Here is a 26,353-nt window from a genome sequence, read left to right on the forward strand (position 1 = left end):
CTACAAGGCAAAAGCCAGACATTCAAGCCGGCCTCACAACCTGCCTCTTCCCCTCCAAAAACCAGCAGCCTCTATCCCAGCCTGTCAGCTTCTGATTGGTGGTGAATTCTCATCACAGACAATGGTTGTAAGCTTCATGTAGCAGACTGGGAGAGAAGAGACAATTAGATGCCTGACATTCACATTTACTTATTCAATGCAATTAATTTCCAAAATGGCAGCTGCTAGAACTTGCAGAGGCATTCTACAGCCACAGGGATTATTTCCCAGCTCAGCAAAGTAAAGCAACAAAACTGTTAGTCTCCTAGCATACTGCATTCCCGTAATACAGATGTTCCATTCACTAATAGCATTTCAAACAGAAACACGCTGACATGGCACTTTCTGAGTTTCATGGAGCACAGCACAGTGTTCATTAGTCCTGTTGCTACCAAATAAATTTAACTGGCCTCATGATGTTTCTCAAAACTCTTCAATGACTAAGTGTGTACATAGCAATAAAAATGGAGTCCAATCAAATGTAACCGTCTAAAACAGACCTGTCCTCAAAACTAGAATCAGGGCTGAGCAGTGGTAGTGCATGATTTTAATCCCAGCACTCAGGAGGCAGAGGCAGGCAGATCTCTGTGAGTTGGAGGCCAGCCTGGTCTACAGAGCAATTTCCAGGACAGTCTCCAAAAAGTTACAGAGAAATTCTGTCAGGGGGAGGGGGGGGGACAGAACCAGCCTGGAGGACACAGCAGCTTCTGATCAGTGAGACACAAGTGCCTGGAAATGCAGGCAGGAAAGATGACAACAGAGCCCATGCCAAAGTTGTCACAGCACAGCAAGGACATGTCATGTGATGGGACCAGGTGGACTGACAGGTGCCATGGGGCCTTCACTACAGGGCCTGGATCTAGCAGCACTAAGGGTAACAAAATGTAAACCAAAACACCTATGCTTCAAAAACCAAAAACTACCACATAGATCAGCACGTTCTCAACTCCTCATCCCACCCAACCCCACCCCCTAGACCAGAGGAACCAGATGACCAGCAGGCCAGGTCATCATGAAAGGCATTGCCAAGGCACCAATTCAACAATTCAATCTCTCAATCTCTCTCTCTCTCTCTCTCTCTCTCTCTCTCTCTCTCTCTCTCTCTCTCTCTCTCTTTCTCCTTCCCTCCCTCCCTCCACCCCCCCCTCTCTGACAGGTGACATTAACCACAAGGAAGATGTTGCTGATGGATTTTTATTCTATGGCAAGCTAAGGTTTCTCAAACAAGTTAAGACAGTGAGGTCCCTAAGTGAACTCCCAGTGGCACAGATTCATCCCAGGCATGAAGGGATCAAGTGAATTCAGCTCCCCTTGGCTGAGCTCCCAACTCTGTCCACAGAACCTTGGCCACAGGGACTGATGAATCCACCTCCCTCCTGACTCCAAGGATTGACAGCCTGCAGAAAAAGACAGAGCCCAGCTAGCTGCCCTGACACAAGGCAAGGAGGTGCTAAAATTTGACTGTCATGAGGACCCAGATGAGAAGACAGATCTGCAGCGGGGGAAGGGACAGTGTCCCCAGAGAGCGCCACAAACCCTGAATTACTGAGTAAGGCTTCAGCAGGCAGATGAGATAAGCAATCAATGCACAGCCAAGTCAAGGAGCCTAAGTCCAAGGCTACACTCGGGATAACTCAAGCAGCTGGGTAAAGAAATAAGGAAGAGACAGTTGCAAATGCCGGTTCAGTTTCTGACATTGGTTGGACTTCAGCACAAGCAGTGAGCAAGGCAGTTGTCAGCGACTCCATACACAGCCCTGGGTACCTAGTGTAGGGAGGAGAGTCCAGACTTCAAAGCCAGCCAGACCTCAAATACCAGCTCCTCCATCACTAGGCATATGTACCAATCCTTAGCCAACACAGCATCCTCTTCCCATGGTTCCATGGCAGGTCCCATGGGAGAATGTACCTTACCAAAGTGCATTTCCTAAAGTGTTGAAATTCTCCTGTGGTTTCTAGAAATTTCACCCACCTGCCTTAAACTCTGCAAAGCAGGATGAAAAGTCTTTGTTGTTTCAGCCTTCTGTGAGGCAATTAAAAAAAAAAAGCTTTTTAACAGGCCATCTCTGCCTAGGAAACTTGCTCTCCAGACAGTCTTCTGCTCCATTATACACAGAGATGTCTGTCTGTCTGCTATCTGTCACCCTGTCCATCCCCTCTTCACTACCGTCTTCCTGTATAGAATTCACTGACAGCCTTCTCTCCAGCTCCCAAAGAGATCTTTAAGCCTTGTATCCTACTAAGATTACTCATGAGAGAAAGCTAAGTATCTTCCAAATGAATAACCAAACAAAGCAAGCATTTGGAAAAAGCAAGTTTTCCATGGCATGGTTAGGTAAAGTTAGTGGTCCCTGGTCACCTTGAATGGGCAGGCTGTGACACCCAGAAGCAGGGGCAGATTTTCAGGCTGAAATCAGGAAAGAGTGCTATGACAAATTAGCAATATCCATCAGGGGAAGGGGGCTTGGATGGCCATTCGCCACCTCTCCCAACTTGCTCCAGCAGGTGGCACCAAAGTGGCATACAGTCCTACCACAGGTCGCAATTCTGTACTGTCAGTTCCCCATTGATGCACACACGCTCTGAGGAGTCACTGAGTGCAAAGACTACCTACATCCACTCAGGGGATTAAACCTGAGTTCTACCCTAGGAACGTCCAGCTTAGAGGAAAGAGAGAAGGCCTGGGCATGAACAGAAGAAAATCTGAGCACACTCAAGCTATGCACAGCGGGAGAGGAGAGAGAGGAGGTGGGTCACTCAAAACAAGAATCCTGAAGAATGTGCAAGGGCCAGAAGAATGAGTGGGGCAGCGGTGAGCATAGGAAGACACCCCAGAGGTAAGAAAAGAAAGAACACAGCAAGGCAAAAGACGGAATTGCCACACCAACACCAAAGACATAAGAAAGAATAAGGCAGGCCGGGTGGTCGTGGCACACACCTTTAGTCCCAGCACTGGGGAGGCAGAGGCAAGTGGATCTCTGAGTTTGAGCCAGCCTGGTCTACAAAGCAAGTCCCAAGACAGCCAGGGCTACACAGAAAATAGGCTAGTCTGGGATATGCTCTGGAGCTGACTGACAGCCGTTCTGACTCCAAGAAGGCAAGAGACACAATTAGATTCCTATAGTAAAGTAGCAACAGTTGACACAATAGCATGTACATGTACTCAGCAAGCACTCGGTGCAATGGCAGCTGTGGCACCTCATGCCATGGCCACCAAGCTCATTCTGTGTCCCAGGTGAAGCTCAGGGGTTGTGACATGTGCTCATATGTGTATAATTGGTGCAACTAATGAAAGTGGTGAGTCTCGCTGGTTCCAAAGCCCCCCTTCTAAGCATTGTGACCACAGGTTATAATGGTCACTGTTTTCTGTCTAGAAAAACAGTGGTATAGAGGTGGGGCCAGGCCACACAAGGAAGAGGCCAGCAGAACACTGTGTGGTGGGGGCTATAAAGGGAAGAATTCAACAGAGCCAATATTGTCAAGCTATTGCCGAACTGAGGGAAGTGGGGAGCCTGGTACTTCTTCAGCAACTCTATCAATGTGCCAGATACTGTGTTCACTCAGCATTAGAGATTCGGCAGGGCAACCTGGCCATGACACGCACTGGCTGGGAAGGATGGAGACTATGTTCCAAGACTGAGCTTGAGGCCACAGCTGGTGGCCAGCCATGGGACAGGGTCCAGCCTTGGAGAGCACAGGGGTTGGATCAAGGTATCAGGCTTTGTAATAAGTCACAGAAGAGACCAAGAAAAAGAGGCAAGTGTCCAAGCTCACAAGATGTACACTGCGGAGAAAGAGTCTAATGTGAGTGAGGACTCTGGGAGATTGAGACACGTTCGTGTAGGCAATAGTTGTGATGTATGTCCCGGTAGAGCACGAGCACTGACCACAGGGACAGCTGTGCATGGATGCAGGTGAGGGAACTGGTAAATCTCTGCATCTTAGGTACAAACTATGGCACCCAAAGCTGTGTGTACTTAAAAATGCTATTTGTAGAAATGAAGGGTGGTTTGTTTTTGGTTTGGGTTTTGTTTTGTTTTGTTTGTTTGTTTTGTTGTTTTTGTTTTTGTTTTTGTTTTGAGACTTACAAGTAAAGAATGGGTTAGGAAGGGGTGAATCAGAGGCCAGGAGGAGAAGTGAAGGCTAAAGGTGATACAGCCCCAGAGTGAAGGGCTGACAGACAGCAATCCCGCTGACAAAGCAGAAGGTGCTGGGGATGGGGGGAGGCAGAAAGGGCCCACAGGAAATACCGATGACAGACGGCCAAGAAAGCCGAGAATGGTGTCACAAGTCTGTAATCCCCCCTCAGGTTGAGGAGGAAGGATTACTAGGAATTTGAGGCCAACCTGGGCTACACAGACAGCAGGGAAGGGGTAGCCAGCAGGCAGCTGAATACATAGCCCAGAGTAAGAGAGAGAGAGCTCTTGCCCCATGCCATCGTCACAAAAAAAAAAAAAAAATTAAAAGAAACCAGTGTCCTTCATCTGCCCCCCAACACACATCTTACCTCCCCAAGCCAGCTGCAAAGGATTCCCATACTGCCCCAAGGTCTGTACTTCTTCATCACAACTAAAAGGGCTTCAAGTCCCTCAAGCCCTTCTTACTTCCCAATATTGCTGCCCCACAGTTTAAGTCACCACTGGCCTGTTACAAATCCTAGAAATATGTGTGCTGGGGTTGGGGTGGGGGGGGGAGTTAAACCAAAGTGACAGGCCATCTTTCCCAAAAGCAAATACATGTGGGGGGGGGGTGACGAAAAGTCCTGGCAGAGGCCAGCACATAAACACATTCCACTGAGTTGCATGACTTTTATGCAACATTGACTGTGCTGGTCAATAATTTAAGGGGAGGGGAAAAGACACCCGTTGACATAGCAACCGTCACATTGCATTACTCCAGCTACCATTTCCATACAGATGTTGTCCTTAACGGACAAACACTTCCCCAGATGCCTGTGAACTCGGGCGCCTTTTGTCCTAGAGAAAGAAACATCTGGCTGGAAGTACCTTCACAGCACCAGCCTCTATGTTCCTTGGGCTTTTCCTGTCTAAAGTAATTTTGTTTTCATGAATCTAGATTTGAACCCAGGGAAGATGGGGTTGAGGGAGAGGGTGATCCCTGGATCCTGAAGTACAGCTGAACTAAGAGATACCAGGGAAAGAGGGGGGAAAAAGTCTGTCTATCTAGCAAACAAAACTTAAAATTCCCCAGGTGGACCAAAGTGAACTCACCAAATTTCTCATAGTTTCAGAAAGCACAGAGATGCAAACAGACACCCTAGTGTCATGGATAAAAACCTTCCATATGCCTAGAAGCAAATCCGTGTCCCTGCCCTTCAGGTCAAAGACCCCCATTCTGGACACTGTAAATATTTTCCTTGGCATCCATGGCTTCCAGACACCATGAGTTCCTTGGAATGAATGACATTCCTTCCTAGGATGCTCTTTCCCCTTGGTTAAATCCATTTAATGGTAAGTACCATAAATTAACAGGGAACAGAGAGGAAAGGCCAAACCATGGCTAACAGGTGTTCCCAAAACACACTGTTGTCACTGTGAGAGATCCCCAAGCTGCTTCCTTCACAGACCAATGAAAACAAAACTCTGGGATTTACATGTGTCTGTGGCCATAGGACACTTTAGTTGCCCAAAGAAGTGGGTACCTAAGAAGAAGCTGAGTTTCCAGCTGGAGCCCACCCTTTTCTACCCCATTAAATAGCCTGAACTATCTAAATGTGGTTTCTCCAGTGCTCAAGGTGAGACCATCTTATGCAACCCAGGATGGTATCTACCTTTGTATGATACAAGATCCATGTACCAGCTAAAACTGACAACTGCTAGGTCTCCTGGGTCCCAGATGCCAACAGGGTGTCTGCTAGCCCAGGGAACCCTGAAGGAGACAGCCTACTCCACATCTCTGTATTGGAGTCTGGGGAGGGGGTGGTTAATATTCCCAAGCCAGAACAATTATACTTTTCCTCTGCTGACTCTGCTACAAGGACAAGCATCTCAGAGGTGCCACCTATGAGTTTACTAGAGGCATATAAACCATTTATCTAGAGACTCACATGGACAAGCTCATTCTGCTAGGAGCTGAGATGATCCCGGTCTATCCCTCCTACCTCCCTTCAAGAAAGCCACAGCTCTACCCACCCGGTACCCAGACTCCCTCCCTAAGCCATCCTCAAGGTCTAGATAGCCTGCTCAGGGATAAGCAATGCCCCAGAAAGGGCATTCTGTTCCGAGAAATGCCTCCAACCCCTCAGGGATGCAGCTCCCATCTGATCCTCCATTTCTGCAAGCTAACCACCTGCCCCAAAGGCAACATAGAGGTCTGCTCTTAGTGTCGCAATAGTCCTTGGACCAAGACAACCCCTCAGAGGGCTGTCTACACAGAGGCTCTCTTTTCATCCAAATGTTTGCCTTGGCACTCTCTGTCACTGCAGGCTATAATGGACATGTTTTTCCAGGAAAAAAAAATCATCATTTTTCAATCCCCTGCTTGTTTTTCTCAGGGTGCACATGACGTGCGATCACCAAACACTGTAAATAAATTAGCAGCGATTGGAAAAGTGAACGTTACGCTTGGTCACAAAATGTCCTGGGAGCCAAGGGGAAAGGCAGACTCTCATGAGGGAAGTCAATGTGTGGCCACAGCTGTTTACACTATCACGTCGGTCTCCTGTCTCCGGAACTGTCTGGCTTGCTTTTTCTGAGCCTGGGTCACCACAGTGTGTCACGGCTCCCTGGGCAGAAGGCTCAGGAACACGTGTCAGACATCCTTTTGGGATAACACACCTTTCAGAGCCAGAAGACCCTAGTGGCCCTTCCTGCCTTCACAGTTCTTACGATCTACGCAAGAAAATCAGACACAAGGAATGACCAGGGCCATGGGCAATGACATATACAGTTTCAAACTGACTTGCCTTACCCTGATGGGACACCTACAGCAGGAGTTCCACTCAGGAGAGCATCCAGGTCTAGCCCCCTTCCCCCTTCCCCCACCCCCCCCCAACTCCCCCACTCCCCAACTCCCCCCCACCCCACCCACCCATAGTATACCTTGCTACCATTGCTGTCCATATCATGCAGGAAAAGCCCCCCAGTTGATCCACCTGACACCATTTCTCCTAAATAATCAAGCATGGTTAGCATCAGCACATGACCAGGCCCAAACCCCCTTCATCCTCATCTTTCATCCACCCCCTAATGATTTCTTTCCCACTGAGTCACCTAAATGTGGCAGGCCAGTCCACTGAACCCCTGACCTGGCTACTGGAAGCCTCCAGGGATGACTATTCCGGTCCCTGATCTAAGCCAACTTTCCTTCCAAGCACCCTAAAGGCAGTCTGCTGGGCACTGTAGCAGAGCCTGGACCCTTGCCCCCAGCCCTAGTCCCACCTTACTCTCAATAATAATCACCAGGCATCTTCTGAACTCTGTGCTTCCCCTCCTACTCCCATCCACTATGGCCGCCAGGGTAAGCAATTGCCAATAACATAATAGGATAACTGCAAAGAGAAACCTGGAATCCTTCAAAAAAACAAGGTGTGGGAGGAGACTGGTAAGATTCATTGCTAGATTCTCCAGGGTGGGGGCTGCTTTGGAGCAAGCCCAGGTGCACCAGGAGCTGCCAAAGGCCCAAGTCCCCAAGCTCTGGAGGTCACAGGAGCCAGTGGCCTCTGTGAGCATGAGAAGCAGATGCCACCATTGAGCCTGGCACCAGAAGACCGAGACAGAAGGCCAAGGAAGTGGCCGTAGGCATCTTCTTGGGGTTCACACTTCTTGTTTTAGCCCAACTTCTACCTTCTAGAAACTTCTGTAGCACTCTGGTATCGTGTTTCTGTCACATAATTCAATTACAGAGTGTCATCTTTTAACCAACCTGCTGGCTGATAATTAGTCACTTGGTTTATTTATTTATTTAATAAATAAATAAATAAATAAAATGTATGTCAAACAAACATTGTCAGAAGATAGCTAAAAGAAAAAACCTGACGAGGTTAACAGCAAGTTTCTTGAGGAAGGCAACAGTGATGTGGCCCAGCAGTTCCCAGATAAGCCTGTCATCTGAAAGTGCCCTCTGTCACAAAGATGTGACTGTGCAAAGGAGAGGAGGTGTGACCCATAAGGGGTGTGTCCCAAAAGGGGTGTGTCCCATAAGGAAGGACCAATCTCCAGGCTCCCAAAGACCCTGTATGACCATAGGGTCATACAGAGTCAGAGCAATGCTACATAAGTGCTCAAGTATCCATAAGGTGAGATGGAGACAGGGACAGGACAATCCCCAGAAGCTCACAGGCCAGCTAACCCAGCAGACACAGTGGCAAACAACAGACCACGTCTCAAACAAGATGAATGATAAAGACCAACTCCCAGGCTGCCCTCTGACTTCCATACATATTCTCTCTCTCTCTCTCTCTCTCTCTCTCTCTCTCTCTCTCTCTCTCTCTCTCTCTCTCTCTCACACACACACACACACACACACACACACACACACACACACACACAGGAGACAGAGACAGAGAGAAGGGAGGGACAGAGGAAGGAAGGGAGGAGGGAGGGCGGGAGGGATGAGGGAGGGAGACAGGAAGGCTGACTGGCTGCAGCTGTGGAGAACAGAACCCAAAAAACAAATGTGAAATACTTGATGGTCTCAGAGGGCCATCCTCACTGCAAAGGCAAATAGCTCGAAACTCATGGAATTTATCCTACAGCTGCCTGAGCCTATGGCTGTGATCCTGGAATTGAAACCTACTCTTCCCAAGAGCAAGCAAAGAGTTCGGAAAGGACTAGAAAGAGCAGATGATGCTGTGGCTTTAAGAAGCCCCAAGCCTTGTCCTTAAAAGGTCACATGCTGTTACTGCACAATCCACTTCTCTGAAGAAACACCACAGAAGCAACAAGCAGACAATAAGGAACAAGAAATAGGCAACCCCAAACAAGAGAAGGAGTGTCCTTGAAGAGGTCACACCCACCAGCATGTCCCAGATGTGGAAGGCACCAGATCAGAAAGGAGACACAGGGCATGGTCAGCATATCATACCCTAGTGGCCCAAGCCACCCAGCGGTGCAGGGACCAGATCTTCCCAGATGCTATGATTGGCTTGTCTGTACACACCTGTCCTTTCGGCATCCTGGTTACCAACACAGCATCACTGCCCTACAGATCAAAGTCTTACGAAGATCCATCTCACCCTAGCTCAGAGCATCTGGCTGGAAGTCTGCTCCTTCTTCTTTTAAACTGAGATTAGTAGTTAGTCAAGCAATAAAGACAGGTTCTCAGGAAGTGAAAATAAAATCTAGAATTAAATGTTGATATATTTGAAATAGAGGTAAATTGGTATGTTCAGAATTGAATTAGAATTATTCCAAGATGACCCATTTTCTCCTTTTGAAAGACAACCACGGTACCTAAAACCCATCTTGCAGAGCCCTGGCCCTCAGAATTTCAGCATAACTTCAAAGGTCACCATCTGGTTGTTTATTCATCTGTGTATGTAAGAGTGTGTGTGTGTGTGTGTGTGTGTGTGTGTGTGTGTGTGTGTGTGTGTGTATGTGTGTGTGTGTGCGCGCGCGAGCGCGTGCGCACGCATACATGCAGAAGTCAGAAGAGGACATCAGCTCTTTAAACTAGAGTTCAAGATGTTCGATACTGGGCTGGAGAGATGGCTCAGAGGTTAAGAGCACTGGCTGCTCTTCCAGAGGACCCAGATTCAATTCCCAGCAACCATATAGTGGCTCACAACCATCTGTAATGAGATCTGGTGCCCTCTTCTGGTGAGTAAGCATTCGTGCAGATAACTATATACATAATAAATAAATAAAATCTTTTTAAAAAAAAAGAAAAAAAGATGTGTGATACCTGGCTTGTTCTATGCCAGGATTCAAACCCTGGCAAATGCTTTTAACCACTGAGCCATCGCTCCAGCTCCCACCAGGAGCCTTGGACCATCGCCCCACACGTACATGCCTTATCTGCATCCTGGTCCCCTCAGACACCACTTCACCCCTCCCTTTGCCCCTTCAACACTCCATGGACAAACACCATTTGTACAGACATAGCCTGACTGGCAAAGGAAGTCATTAGAAACACTATCTTCTTCCCTCCTAGCAGCACTGAATCACAACAGGTGCCCTCCCCTGCCAACCCCCACCCCCTTTCCAATGCCTATCATTTTTACCCAGGATGGCCATGTGCGATGTGACCCCTGAGCCTAACCCTGATCAGATGGTGTTTTAGGATCAAGTACATGACATTTACCCAGTAGGCAGTTTGGGGTGTGTAGAACAATCTTACTATTAATGTACTTCAAAAGTCAAACTAGACTACCTGTGGTGTGGCAAGCAGAATCTGTTGGGGACAGAATTCCCCCTCATAGAGTTTGGCCAGAGATTAACGCATGAGCCTGGCCTCTCATACAATGAAAACGCAAAGATGAAGAGTAAACCAGGGCTCGCTGTGGGGGACCACGGGCATCCTGCTCTCTGCTAGAATGGTCCCAAAGCATCATACTTTCTGCCCCAAGTCATTCAGTTTCCACAAATGCCCTGAGAAATATAAGATGTTCTGTTTGTAAATGATGAACCTATGCTCAGAGAAGCCAAACAGCCCAGCTGACACACACAGGCACCCAAGCTGAACCAAGCACTAGCTGAACCAAGATTTTACGTGACTTCACTTGACACCCAAGTCCATGTGCATCCTATTGCATATGCAGACACAAGAAGAAAAAGCAAAGGTCATCAGTGGTGGCAATCATGGACACTAAAGTGAGTGCTTTGGATTTACTAGAGAAGGTGGGGAGAAAGCCACCTTACATTTGGCATGAGGACTTACTTTCTAATGTTCATAAACACTTGAGATCAATTACTAATTTAAAAAGAGGGCAGTAAAGCATGAAGACATATATAAAGGCCCTTGGGAAGCCAAGGCCATATAGGAAGCTGGGATGAGTGCCTTTGTCCACTTCCTTTTAGGGAATAAAAACCAGCAGCTATGTAGAAAACCAGAGTAAATACCAGCAGCAGAGACAAGCGTGCCTGCTACTAAAGCCACCTTTTTGTGGAATGCATTTACAATTTCCTACAGGGAATGCGGTGGAGGCTTCATCCCTCATGTTTGAGCAGGATGCCATAGCATCAACTGCTGGCCACTGGGGAAGCTGCCCCTTCCAGGATGTTTTTCATTTGCTTACAGACTTATCGGAAGTCACTGTAATGGAGTCAACCAGCTTATCAATAATTAACTCACACACAGTTATCAATAATTAACTCATACGCAGGGCCGATCAAACAGCCTCTGGTCCCTTTAGCTCCCATTTAAACACGCATCTGCCTTCACCACAATGTAAAGATAATGGCACAGGAGCCAGCAATTCCCTTCTTCCATAGACACAGCTCTGGACAAGGGTAAATGACACACTGGGCATAGCTGTGAAGAATCCTTGTACCATGGAATCCGAAAGTCTCAAGTCCCAAGGTGTACATCCTGTGAAGAACTCAAGATGCTTTCTAAACACTGCAGTAGGGTGCATGGGGCATCAAGAAAACGAGTGCTTGTCTGAAATCATGAAGAGTTGCAGCTGCAATGATGGAGCCCATGGCAGCAGGAAGTCACTTGGAAACTTTATTAAAAGCACACTTGCATACGTGCATGGGGCCACAGTGAGATTTCTCAGCAATTATGAATATGTATTAGGATATAAAATTTAAAAAAAAAAACAGAAAATTAGGTACAGTGCAAATGGGAAGCAGACTTCTAAGAATCCATCATATGTTTACATCCCTCAGACCATCTTTAAAGACTATAACCAGGTTCATGTGCAATGTCTAAATGGTGTGTGGGAGCTGCTGATATATGGACATTTTTCTAAAATCAACCTTTTAAGAGTTTTTCATAATCTGTGCATCCAAGGACTCCTCTTCTCCCCTGGTAGGAGGGTTGCAAACTCAAGGTAGTGTCAAATGCCTGAGGTTGCCCCGGGTGGTGGTGGCACACATCTTTAATCTCAACACTGGGGAGGCAGAGGCAGGTGGATCTCTGAGTTAGAGGCTAGCCTGGTCTACAGAACAAACTCCAGAATAGGCTCCAAAAGCTACAGAGAAAACCTGTCTGAAAAAAACAAAAAGAAAAAGAAAAAAGAATCTAGGCATTGGTGGTACACGCCTTTAATCCCAGCACTTGGGAGGCAGAGGCAGGCAAATCTCTGTGAGTTCGAGGCCAGCCTGGTCTACAGAGCGAGTGCCAGGATAGGCTCCAAAGCTACACAGAGACACCCTGTCTTGAAAAACCAGAAAGAAAGAAAGAAAGAAAGAAGGAAGGAGGGAGGGAGGGAGGGAGGGAGGGAAGGAGGGAGGGAGGAGGAAAGGGAAAGGGAAAGGGAAAGGGAAAAAGGGAAAGGGAAAAGGAAAAAGGGAAAGGGAAAGGGAAAAGGGAAAGGGAAAGGGAAAAAGGGAAAGGGAAAGGGAAAGGGAAAAAGGGAAAGGGAAGAGGGAAAAGGGAAAAGGGAAAAGGGAAAAGGGAAAAGGGAAAGGAAAGGAAAGGAAAGGAAAGGAAAGGAAAGGAAAGGAAAGGAAAAAGAAAAAAGACCAAAAGCCTGAGGTTACCATGGACCCTCTCTTCAGGGCAGTCAAGGCTCAGCTGGCTGGAGGGAGAGAGAGGAGGTACCCTCACTGTGATCAGAGAGCTCTCACACAGCCTCTGTCAGCCCTGGGGCAATAGGAAGGCTCTGGCACCACAACCACAACACCCAGACAACTAGCCAGGCACACTGATGTTTCACATTTAACAAGAAGAGAAGCAAGAAGTCTTACATACTTTTGAACAGCTTGTCCCCAAAGATATTACCTTAGACTTGGTGACACCAGTCAAATAAGGGATCCTCTGAGAACACACTCCGGACAGACAGTCAGGTGGCAAGCAAAAACATTTCTCCAGGGAAGTAGTAGTTAAAAGACCTAGAATCCCAGGCTGGAGAGATGGCTCAGCGGTTAAGAGCACTGACTGCTCTTCCAGAGGTCCTGAGTTCAATTCCCAGCAACCACATGGAGGCTCACAACCATCCATTATGAGATCTGGTGCCCTCTTCTGGTGTGCAGATATATGTGGAAGCAGAATCTTGTATACATAATAAATAAATAAAATCTTAAAAAAAAAAAAAGAACTAGAATCCCACAATGTCAACATGTAAGGAGACCTAACTAATTAAAAAGTTTGTTACCAGTGGACTAGAATTGTTACCTCTTACTGGAAAGCAATGCTTGGCATTGTTTTTTTTGGGGGGGGGAGGGGGGAGTGGTTTTCGAGACAGGGTTTCTCTGTGTAGCTTCAGAGCCTATCCTGGCACTCCCTCTGGAGACCAAGCTGGCCTTGAACTCACAGAGATCTGCCTGCCTCTGCCTCCCGAGTGCTGGGATTAAGGCGTGCGCCACCAAGGCCCGGCAATGCTTGGCATTGTAAGAAGGCAAAACAAACAAGAAAAATGTCACATAGGATTGTTTCCTGTGAGGTCAGAGGTAAGGTGCCTCCTATCAGCTTGCTGGTGCTCTGAGTTCAGGCAGACCAACCAGCTAGTCCTCTCCACTGCAGGCTGCTCGCTGCCAGCACCCCCAGCCTCTGCCTAAAATGCAAACTGACGGCAGGGTAGTGGTGGCACGTGCCTTTAATCCCAGCACTTGGGAGACAGAGGCAGGTGGATCTCTGTGAGTTTGAAGCCAGCCTGGTCTACAAAATGAGATCCAGAACAGCCAGAGCTACACAGAGAAACCCTGTCTCAGGGAAAAAAAAAAAGACGCAATTGACCATGAGTATGCCTCTCTGCAGAGACCTCACCCCATGGAGCTGTCACAAAAGCCTGTCCCAAATAGTTTCTCTGTAACTGCAGGGGATGATAAATGAGTCACAGACCCTATAACCATTGCCACCAGAAACAGAACCTCCCATACTCTAGCTGGAGGCCTTTGGCTAGTCACTTGACCGCTCTGAGGCCCTCATTCGCTGTGATGAGAATGACCCCTTCATTCCACAGGGTCATGGTGATGCCCCAATGGTAGCCCAGACAGTGCCCACAGCTCCGTAAACTGCTGTTAATAAGGACAGCAAGGGTGAGCCCAAAAGCAGCTCTGGGGACAGACTGTGGTGGGAGACCCATGTCTCAATAAAATAAGAAGGTACCACTGGGTCCCTAAAAGTTGAAAGCAAGCCAGTCTACCTTAATAGTCTTCCAAATTTAACAATGGACACTGCCAACATTCCCTAAATATTTGAACTTCATACATTGTATACAACAAAAAATCAAGACCCCTGGTTTTAAAAACCCAGGGCTGTACAGTGGCTCAATTATATGCTTGCCTAGCATGTGCAAGGCCCTGGGTTCCATCCTCAGCACTTCATGCACACACACACACATACATACAGAAACACACACTCCACATCCACTAATAACTACCAACCACAGGGCTAGAGGGATGACTCAGTGGTTAAGAGCACTGACTGCTCTTCCAGAGGACCCAGGTTCAATTCCCAGTACCCACACAGCAGCTCACAACTGTAACTCCAGTTCTAGGAGATTGGACACCTCATACAGACACGCATGCAGACAAAACACCAATGCATATTAAATAAATAAACAAACAAACAGAATAACTACCAACCTGTCTTTGTGTCCTGGGGATTAACCAAAACCAGTAGTTTATGTTGAGGTTCGTCACGGTACATAGGATAAAAACGAAGAGACGAAGTTTGAAGTCTGACCTAAAGAAAAAAACAAATGAATTACTACTCTGCTCTCTGGCTGCATTAAGGCACAGGAAATGACTAGGCAATTACTTAGCACAGTGCTCACTGAAAGAACACTGTTAGCTGAGCAATGGTGGCCCTTGCTTTTAATCCCAGCAATCGGGAGGCAGAGGCAGGTGGATCTCTGTTAGTCTGAGGCCAGCCTGGTCTATAGAGTGAGTTCTAGAACAGTCAGAGATATACAGGGAAACCCTGTCTCAGAAAGAAAACAAAAAACAAAAAAACAAAAACCAACATTTTTAGCAAAGGCAAAATTAGCAACATGCAGGAAATACAAAAACGGAAGCCTTAGCCACCCTACATGTGGCAAGGGTCTTGCTTCTGTCTTTCACCAGCAAGCCTCCCCATCCCAAGATCACCTGTCCACCTACCCATGGATTAGACACCTATTCTACTACAAAATGTCCCTTAGCGCTCTGTGACTTCCTTCTCTGTGACTCGTGCTCCTGCAGCCTGCAGCATCAAGGGCCTCCCTGAGCCTCAACCTGCAAGGCTGACAACCTCACTCCACCTCACACAAGCAACTCTGCCATGGTCCTCATCTGTTCCAGAGCCCTGGTAGCCACTCAGTAGGATGAGCCCAGGCTATACCTTCCTCCACAGATGCTCAGGCTGTGTCTGACCCTGGCTGTAGCTCTAAAGGCAGCCATTAAAATGTGTAGTGTGTCTGAGCCCTCCAGGATCAATCCTGTCCTATCAGCCCCACGATGAAGAAACTCAGTTCAACTTTGCCATTTTGCTAATAAGTGAGAGGAACCAGACTGTTTCTGAGGGCCACATCTGAAGCCCTCTTTGCAATATCCCAAACCCTCTGCTCCCAGCTTCTAACACAGAAAGGCCAATACATTCCATTCTCCAACACTGTTTTGAAAACTGAGAATATAGGAAAATCAGAAAAGAATGTGCAGCTGAGCTAGGCAGGCAGGTTCTTATAAAATGTTTCAGCAGGCTACCACCATTACAGAGAACTGTTTCCTGGCAAACCCTGGAGCTGGCAAACATCTTGGTAGCTCCTTGTTTGGGAATGACTTTAATGAGGGGGTCCTCAAGGGGCTCGTCCACAGGGGTGGCTGTTTTAAGGCCATTAAACCAAGTTTGCAAAACACCCCAGCAACCTGGAAAGATGCTTATTCAAGACACATTGTGTTCTGGGAGGACTCTTACCCAGGTTTTTAAAAGCAAGCCAAAATCACAACGTTAGGAAAGACAGAGCAGGAGGATTGTAAGTCTAAAGCCAGTCTGGGGCACACAAAGACCCTGGCTCCAAAAAAAAAAAAAAAAAAAAAAAAAAAAAAAAAAAAAAAAAAAAAGGCAGAAAATACAAATCAAAAAGAAACACATCAACTTGTTTACAGTAGTTATCTACACATGGTTGTGCTGCCTCTGCCCTTTGTTGTAGCCCTTAAATATCACAAACGGACATACTCTGTTTTACACCAGAGACATCAGTAAGTATTGTGTTTTAACTATGACAGGGTAATGTCAAGACTAGAAAAAAAAACAGCTAATTAACTGGGCAGTGGTAGCACACGCTTTTAATCCCAGCACTCTGGAGGCAGAGGCAGGCGGATCTCTGTTGAGTTGGAGACCAGCCCGGTCTACAAGAGCAAGTTCCATGACAGCCTCCAAAGCCACAGAGAACCCTGTCTCGAAAAACCAAAAAAACAAAAATAAAAACAGTTAATTATGAAAACAAGAAAATCAAGAAATGATACCTCCCCAAACCACCTCACCTTTCCTTTTAGTCTAGAATCTTTTTGAATACACAAAGGTCTGATTAACCCTGCGCAAGCTGTGAGGCGGTCTGGGCCCTTCCTGAGGAGCTTGGTTCAGTGTGCCAAATGGCGAGCCCCTGTCCCTGCTTCTAGAAAGGGAGGAAGCAAGAAGTCCTCGGTCATGTTGTCATGTCATATTGAAACAACTTCATGTGGCAATTGTTCTGCTTTCTGGTTTTGTTAGTAACCTCAGCTTTCCCCCTTCACTGAACATATGCCATGTGATTATGTTTAAGTTTTTCACAAATAAATTGGGGCAGCACCCCACACACACAAGGGTCGGCCCCCTCTTATCTCTCATGCTCCAACTTGGTATCAGCACCCATCAGAATAGGCAGTGTCGAATGGAGCCACATGTAGTTGTGCCGTAATGCCACTAGGAGGCACTAAAAGCACATGAGGACAGCAAGCTTCCACTGAGGACCACAAGCTCAACAACATGAGGACACCCAGGGGAGGGGTGTTCTTCCTTGCCTGTAAGCTCCCACCTCCAAAATCTCAGGAAAGTCAGTTTATAAGTGCACAAGCCACTCGATTTATTGACTCTGGGACAACAAGACTGCTTCCTCTGCTAACTCTGCCTGTCAGATCACAACCATTTCCAGCAGGAGTCAAATCATTCACACCTAAAACAAACACTATAGGTCCTGCCCATGATATGCATGGGGAGGAAAGAAGTCTTAAACAGTGTGTGGGGGGGGTGCATGGCGACTAAAAGCCCTTGTAAGCAGAAGGGCTGAGCCTGATCCCCATAACACACATAAAAAGACAGGTGCAATGCCCCACAGAGTTCTCGTAATCCTAGGCACTGGGGAGGCAGAGAGAGTTGGATCCCCAGTCTTGCTAGCCTGTCAGCCTAGCCTAGTTATAAGCTTCAAGCCAGTGAGAGACCTTGTCTCAAAATACAAGTCAGATTGTATTTTGTATGCAATTGTATCCTGAGGTTGTCCCCTGGCATCTATACATATGTGCACACATTGACATATGCATGCCTGGGCATGCACACACACACACACACACACACACACACCATATTTTTTTTAAAGATTTTATTTATTTATTATGTATACAACATTCTGCTTCCATGTATATCTGCACTCCAGAAGAGGGCACCAGATCTCATAATGGATGGTTGTGAGCCACCATGTGGTTGCTGGGAATTGAACTCAGGACCTCTAGAAGAGCAGCTGGTGCTCTTAACCTCTGAGCCATCTCTCCAGCCCTACATACCATATTTTTAAATTTTGCCACAACCCCAACAAATAAAGTTTCCAGTTCTCTGTGTCTCCTTGCAGTACATAGTCACATTGCACAGAACCTCATCAATGCCAAAAGTTCAGAGACACAACTTCATTCCTGATCACACATCAGAACTGAACCAAACCTTAGAAAGGAGAGATGAGCCACTCCCTCACTTTAAAACAAAGAAACCAATGTTCCTGTTGGGCATTACATACAGTATCTCATTTAACCCTCATGTTAGCCCAATGAGGAAAATGATGTCAATGCTCTGAATTTGGTATGAGAACACCAAGACAGGGAGGAGAAGACACTTGCTTGAGTCCACAGATCTCCTAAGTGGCAGCCTTGGGATTCCCACAGATTATCTGGTCCTTGATCTACAATGACCAGACTCCCACTCAGGACTCCAGAATCCCAGCGAAGACTTCCTTCTACATCAAACTGGAATTACTTTAGCCTTCCCTCCAGAAGTTTCTTTGTTTCTTGGTTGGCCTTAGTTCTTATATATCTGAGATATTCTTTCTCTATCATCCCACTTTCTAGATGGGCATCAAACATACCTGCTCCCCAGTGGGAAGAGAGAAAACCTCTGACGAGGCCTGGGCTCCTTCCCTGAGGGAATCATAGTAAACCTGTGTTGCTGCCTGATGGCCCTCTGGGTCATCCTCCAGGATATCCACGGGGTAAGCCTCTGTAGGAGAAAAAGGCAGAAACAGAGTTAGTTGTACTCTGTCACTGAAAGAAAAGTTAATTATTTCAAGCTTTTTAAGAAACAGTTTAACAGTCATGGTCTAGGCTGGGGAGACCATGGCTCAGTAAAGGGCTTCCCATGCATACACAAGGACCTCAGTTCCGGCCCCAGACTCCCACATATCTGGGTGGGGTGGCCTATGCTTTTAATCCCAGGACTCAGGAGGCAAACACAATCAGATCTCTGAGTTCAAGGCCAGCCTGGTCTACAGAGCAAGTTTCAGGACAGCCAGGGCTACATAGAGAAACCCTGTCTCAAAACAAACAAACAAAAGCAAGCTTGTAATCCCAGGCCTGGGGAGGCAGAGACAGACCCCTGGTTTTCTGGTCAGGCAGCTTTCCCTAATCAATAGTTCTAGGCCCATTAGAGTCCTGGTCTTCAAGAAACTAGGTAGATAGTGAATGGCACCTGAGAGATGGCACCTGAGGTTGACTTCTGGCTTCTACACCCATGTGCACACACCAGCACACGTACACACCAATACCAACACATACCCACATACACATACAACACATAAAGGTAATAAATAAATAAATCAAAATTATGGCCACCTATTCCCTCCCAGACTATTTTTAAAAACCCCAGCCATATACTCATCAACTGAATGATTTTTCCATCCTTCACTGTGGTTTACTCAGGGGCCATGAACCCAAGCAGGTTCCCTTGACCGCAGAGAAGGGCTGGCTGGGCCTTTGACACCTTTGTCACAAGCAACTTAAGTTATTCTTTTTTCTAGATTACAGTCACTATACAAGTCCCCAGGATCCTCCCCTTTCTCTCTGCCCCTGGGCACTGGGAGCACAGTGGCTTGTGGGAATGAAAGAGCGCTTCCCTCCACTCACTTGCAGGGAAACTAATCTAAGGTATCCCGTGGCCATCCTCAGCATCTCTTCTCTCTCACACCTCTGCCAGAAACAGATCTTCCAGAATAATCATACAAATTGGCAGCATCCAGTTCTTGGAAGCAGCAATCAGTTGCCCCTTCAGCAGTGGTCAGAGATGCTACCTGACTCTGGCTGACACGTCCCTACGTCCCTACGTGGAGGAACTAAGAACTTATTCTTCAGACCACACCCCATCTCTGCCTTTGGTTTGCCTCCTCCTATGAGGGAATCAGGCTACCCTAGCAGCATCTGCCTGCCCCTTTCTTCCTCTTTTCTGACCTTCCCTACCCCAGCTCCTCTTTACCCACCTATCACCTCAGAGATTAATCTGGACATGGAGTCCAGCTCCGAGCCCCAGTGGCATCTCCAGCTCCCATTCTCTCTGGACAGCCATTGTTTCTGAGAGCCACTCTCAAGATCCAAAATGTTGTTGATAGCAAAAAAAAAAAAAAAAAAAAAAAAAAAGTTTAAGCTTCAGTTCACTCATCTTTCCCAGGAAGAATTTTGACCTCTGCCAATCAGCTCCCAGTTGGAGAACTCAAAGGTGTACAAGGTGCCAAGATAAATGGACTGGGACATGGTTGCATGCGCCCCAACCCTCAGGCTCACTTTCCAGGGTACAAGTGTCATGGAAACACAGATTGCCCATTGCTAGGTGGAAACAGACAGCCTCCCTTTAGGAGGTTCTATATCCATGAATCCAACTAACCACAGACTTAAGATGCTGGGAAGGGGGAACCGTACAGAACACGTACACGGATCTCCTTACCTCGACTCCCAATGGTATAACATATAAAGACTGCTTCCATGACATTTACTTATATTACAGATTAGCAGTCATCTAAAGACATGTACAGGCTGCACACAAATACGCCATTTTGCAAGGGATTTGAGCACAGGTAGATTTCCGATTCTAAAGGTGGTCTATGAACCATTCTCCAGTGGATACTGAAGGAAAACTGGACATCCTTCTACTATTCAATTTTTGTAAAGCATTTGAATGTAAAACACACACACACAAACACATGCACACAAAATGCTTTTAAAAGTGCATTGTCAAAAAAAAAAGGGCATTGTCAGAAACATTTAAAATAGAGACATCAAGGGTTGATGGTTTCCTGGTGGCAATGACTAAGTGACTGTAAAAGAGATGAGTCTCTATCTTCTGTTGGCAAAGAAGGCACACATTCATGTGCCCTCTACATGCAAAAACACGTGCTCAAGGAAGTCCAGGTTCCTCACCGACATGACCAGCAGCAATGCCTTTAGCAAGTACACAGGCCTGTAGACCCTATGCCAGGCAGGCCTGCCCCAGCTCTTTACCAGGATTGCCATGTATTCTGCACAGCAGCCAGAGGCACCTGAAGGACATCAAATTAACCAGAGCCTACTTCCAATCTGTCACAGAGACAAATTCAGCTTACAACTGCCCTTGTATCCATCCCTCACTTAGATCAAGGGCTCAGCTTCTCACGAGAGCCCCAGCCCTCACCCTCTCACCCATCTAAGCTCCATCCATAATTATCAGCGACAACCAACTTTCTCTGGGTTCCAGTTGCCAAGAGATCCCTGAGTGTCCACAACCTTCTCTCACTGTATCCAGCTTGCCCCCAATTTACAGGGAATAGTGCAAAGCTTCATAAAAGAAAGAAACAAAGCATGAGCCCAGGCCCATCAGATTCCAAACTCTATGTAAAGTATTCAGATTATGTTATCTTAATCAAAGCTCTCCATCATAACAATGAATCACCCAACGGGCTCCTGTAGCCCCTACTCTCAGAGTTCTGCCACTCCATCCTCAAGGCTCACTGGATACAGCCAGCACTCCTGGGGGGCCTTCCTCAAGTACTGAAAACCAAGATCAAGGATTCCATGAATCACTGAGGCCTGAGTTCAAATACCACCTCAGCCTAGGATAGGAAATGACAAGGCCTTTCTGTCCTATCGCTTCAATCCCTTCTAACTTGGACCTCAGTTTTATCTTGGAATAGTCACCTCCTAACCCACAAACAATAAGAGAAGCAGGGGCTTGTGAAACTCAACTCAGCTCCCCTCGAAGCCCTATCACAAAGGCCCATGGCCATGCCTTTCCCATAGGAAGCACTTCGGAAATGTGGGTGGTTGAGCTTTCCATTTTAACAGCTGTTTCACGGACTTGTCATATGGCTTCCCATTGGTATGCAACAAGATCTAGTGAGCATGCCAATAAATTAAGAAAAGCTAGCAGGTGGGCTACATTTGTCCTGTGGGAGCCAGCTTCAGAATCGACCACTCTCAAAATACCTACCCCCACCACAGGAACACCAGCCCAAGGGGCATGAAGGGACCAGACCTGGATTTTTATTCTGTTTCTGAGCCTATGTTTTAGGAAAGACCTTCAGATCTGACCCATCAATCCCCTTGTGAGGTACAGATTGCAGAACTGACCAAGACCGTTATCGATCGGCCCCATGGAGAAGCTGACCCTATGTTCATCAGCTTTGCTGATGGCACCCATCCAAGGCCAACACCAGGCACTTGCTTGCAGTTGTCTGATATCCTTTTTGGTTGTGTGTGGTCAGGACAAATGTCATGAATGTATTATGCCCTGTTCACATCATGAAATCATTTACCCTGAAAGTTAAGACCCCCCCTCAAAAAAACTCATGAATGGTGCTCCCAAGACTCTGGCTGTCCCCAGGAGAGAATGTGGTATTTTGGCCTCTCCAAAAGGCCACAGGAGCAGATGAGGAGGAGGTCTTCTCAAGAACCTAACACTTGCTAGAATCAGCAAGACATGGCCCAGCGTGATTATCTTGAGAGAGAGGGCAGCAGAGAACATAAATTAAGCAATGGGGAGACCAGCACTCATCAATAATTTGGCACCAACACTGGGTTCCTCATGTCATGTTCCTAAGACATGAGGCTGACTCATAGACCTCTATCCATGGGGAGGAAGAGTCCAAGAAAACCACCTGGGAACCCTAGAACCAGGGCCCATGACACCCCATTCATCCTAAATACCCCATCCCAGGAAAATACCACTATCCCAAACTCAACAGCTTCTCTCCTAGACTCAAAATGCTCATATAAGCCTCACAGAAAACTAGGGGAATGTGAAAACGAGGGTTGCTCAAGTAGAAGGGATGGACATTCAAAACCAGCAAGAGGGGAGATGACTCAGTGGTTAAGAGCAGCTGCTATTCTTCCAGAGGACCCCAGGTTCAATCCCCAGCACCCACAAGACAGTTCACAACTGTCTGTAGCTCTAGTTAGAGGGGACCCAACACCCTCATACAGACATACAGGCAGGCAAAACACCAATGTGCATGAAATAAAAATAAATAAAATTAAGACAAAGAAACAGGCAGAAAAGGGAACTCCCCCCCTTCCCAGGAGGAAACCCCAGAGCCCCCAACAGAGCCCCTTAGGTTCCTACTCCAGGCAGCCACAGGAAGTAAACAAGTCTGGGGTGGGTCAGGACAGGCCCCCTCCCCTCTGCCTTCCAGATGTGAGCCCCTAACAGGCTTTAATGGCTTGAACCTTACAGGAAATATTTTTCCAAAGCCAAAAGAATGTAATCTCCATAGCACAACACTGGATGCTTTTTATTAAGAAGGCATACAATTGAAATAACTCACTGCAGACAGCAACGAAACCGAAATTGCTGGATAAAGCCTGATGTTATGAATTCGCTTGACTACATGCTGACGGCCTTGCCCTAAAAACAAACAAATGGTGCACCCGAAGGTGTTCTTCTATGGAAAACGTGTAAACTGCTCGAGATCTCCGCTTAGGTTCCTGTCAGTGCCTCCACCACCAGTCAATCCAGAAAGGCCCAAATGTTCAGATGGCTCCTAAGAAATGCTGGGCCCTTTGAATAGAACGAGCAAAGCCAACTAATAGAGACGTGAAGAGCACAAAGATCTGCCCTTTATTGTAGACTCGGTACCATTTGCACAAGACTCTCTCCCCGCACTCCCTGACCACAAGGACCGAGAAAAGGCTTTCATGTTGGCAAAGCACCATTTTTTCTAAGATGAGACTATTATCCTGAAGAACATTAAGGGAAATATTTTAAATTTTACTAGTCCCAGTCTTACAAACTTGGCTTCATTAAAAGCCACTACCTGGCAGTAACCACGGGGCATTATGTCATTGGAAAAGCTGGCTGTAGTCACTCAAGTTTTTTTAGTAATATGGGTTGTTGTTCTTCAATTACAGCAAGAACAAGTCTTTCTCCAGATAATGTGGAAAAAATGCAAGAACACAAAACTAAAGTAATACTCCACTATGAACTAGAGTGAATAACACTCACTGAAAAATCTTTCTCGTATGTTTGCTCTCTGTGTCTGTTTATTTTTTTTTTCTGGGTATGTGTTTTGTTGTTGTTGTTGTTGTTGTTTTCTAGATGGGATTCCTATTAGAAATCTACTACATAGGAAGGTTTCTCATCAGACAAGGGAAGACAGCAGAAAACTCTAGAAGCGGGCAAACACACTGGAGGAGGATAATCCCCCAAACACCTGAGATGCTCAGATTTCAAACGCCACCTCATCAGGGTCTCCAGCTTCACGGGAGGCACACACGTGGTTCAACACAATCCAGTCCCTATGGTCAAGTCTTTAAAGTGGATGATGTTTAAGAAAATAAAATCACAAATGCAGATTGAGAGACTCCAAAGAACTCATTAAAGGTCTCCCAGCTGGAGCTGAAGATATGGTTGAGCCATTAAGACCTCTGGTGGCTCTTTTGGAGGATCTGGGTTTGATCCCCAGCACCTACCTGGAGGCTCACAACCATCTGGAAGTCCAGTTCTAGAAGACCTAGCATGCTCTTCTGGGCTCCACAGAGACCAAACACAAGCATGGTGCATAGACATACATGTGAGCAAAACATACTCATGCACTTAAAAATAAATTCTTAAAAAGGGGATATTTTTAACTTGAAGGTATTTATGTTTCACCTTTACCCTTTTTGCCTTTTTGTTTGTTGATTAATGGTGCTATAGAAATTGTACATAGTCTTGCACAAGCTAAACACACACTGTTGCTAAGCTATATCTGCAACCCAATATGTTTTTTTTATTTTATTTATTTATTATTTATTTATTTATTTTTGGTTTTTCAAGACAGGGTTTCTCTGTGTTGTTTTGGAGGCTGTCCTGGAACTTGCGCTGTAGACTAGGCTGGCCTTGAACTCACAGAGATCTGCCTACCTCTTCCTCCCGAGTGCTGGGATTAAGGGCCTGTATCACCACCACCCAGCCAATATGTTTAATTTAAGAAATAAAATTAAAAGGCCAGGCACAGTATTAAATACCTTTAATACCAGCCTGGTCTACATAGCAAGTTCCAAGGCAGCCAGCTAAGGCTACACAGAGACTCTTGTCTCTAAAAACAACAACAAAAAATCAATTTTAAAAAGAAAAAAAACTGGCAAAATGGCTCAGTGCACAAAAGCCCTTACCAGGGAACCTCACAACCCAATCCCAAGACCCACATGGTGGGAGGGGAGAACCAGTTCTTGCAAGTTGTCCTCTTACCTCCATGGATGCCCTGTGGCATACAAGTGCATGCACACACACACACACACACACACACACACACACACACACACACACAATTTTATTTATTTTTTGTTTTGTTTTGTTTTTCTGAGACAGAGTTTCTCTGTGTAGCTTTGTAGACCAGGCTGGCCTCAAACTCACAGAGATCCACCTGCCTCTGCCTCCCAAGTCCTGGGATTAAAGGAATGCCAGGCACATTATATTTTTTAAAGATTTATTTATTTATTTATTTATTTATTTATCTATCTATCTATTATGTATTCAGTGTTCTGCCTGCATGTATTCCTGCAAGTCAGAAAAGAACACCAGATCTCATTACAGATGGCTGTGAGCCACCATGTGGTTGCTGGGAATCGAACTCAGGACCTCTGTTAGAGTAGTGAGTGTTCTTAACATCTGAACCATCTCTCCAGCCCAAAAACCTAGTATCCTTTTTGAAAACAGAATTTATTTTAACTTTATTTTATGTGCATTGGTGTGAAGGTGTCAGATCCCCTGGAGTTACAGACAGTTGTGAGCTGTCATGTGGGTGCTGGGCATTTAACCTGGGTCCTCTCTGGAAGAGCAGTCAGTGCTTTTAACCACTGAGCCATCTCTCCAACTGACAAGAAAAAGCTGAAAAGGAAAATAACTACTACTCACCAAGGAATCGTGTGAGGTGGTACCCTGTATTCCTCAGACATCTTCAGATCTAAGATCTGTGTACACGTCCCCTCCTATTTCCTGGTACATGACTCCATTTCCCCAATGCATATTTTGAAACACAAGCTCCATCGATATGCTAGCGTTAGACAAAAGAGGTTTCTGATGCCAGCAAATTTAGAAGGGTACCGACTTCGAGTTCCATCAGCAACCAAGACCTTTTCAAAATTTTGCTGCAAGAGAGGCTACTTCCTGCAGCTTAATTTCCCAGATTTAGTTAACAAGGGACCCTGATTCCAGAACACTAATTACCAGATGACAAAACATACCCTGGAGAACAGTGTTTGAAATAATGTCACAGCAAAGGGACCCATCCGTATCAGAGAGACAGACAGCACACAGGCAAGAGTTGGGAGTTCAAGGTCAGACCATGAAGAACCTGCCACTATGGAAGGCTACCACGGAACACGGTGCTACAGAACATCACTTTCCAATAAAGTAGAGAACAGAAGCTGAGGCCAATAAACACTTGGATATTTTTGTTTTTTATGAAAGGCATCTGATTGCCAAAGTATTCTTAGCAAAGAATGTTTTTGAGTTGGAAGACAGAATGTAGAACATGTTAGAATTTTTTGAGCAGATGAGCAAAGTTGTCAGGGAGTGAGGAGGCGCTG

The 26,353-nt window shown here is 46.3% G+C and overlaps 1 protein-coding gene across 1 annotated transcript in view; it reads right to left on the reverse strand.

The window, feature by feature from the left end:
• The window catches only part of Fam169b (family with sequence similarity 169 member B), an 84,418-nt gene that overhangs the window by 45,825 nt on the left and 12,240 nt on the right, over positions 1-26,353 (reverse strand). Inside the window, exons 2-3 of the mRNA XM_035442459.1 lie at positions 18,415-18,545; positions 14,693-14,792 (exon numbers count right to left, since the gene is read on the reverse strand). Coding sequence (XP_035298350.1) covers positions 14,693-14,792; positions 18,415-18,545 — 231 coding nt within the window. The remainder of the gene's footprint in view (positions 1-14,692; positions 14,793-18,414; positions 18,546-26,353) is intronic.

This window comes from Cricetulus griseus, chromosome 3 (genome assembly GCF_003668045.3).
Source record: "Cricetulus griseus strain 17A/GY chromosome 3, alternate assembly CriGri-PICRH-1.0, whole genome shotgun sequence".
Taxonomy (NCBI): Eukaryota; Metazoa; Chordata; class Mammalia; order Rodentia; family Cricetidae; genus Cricetulus; species Cricetulus griseus.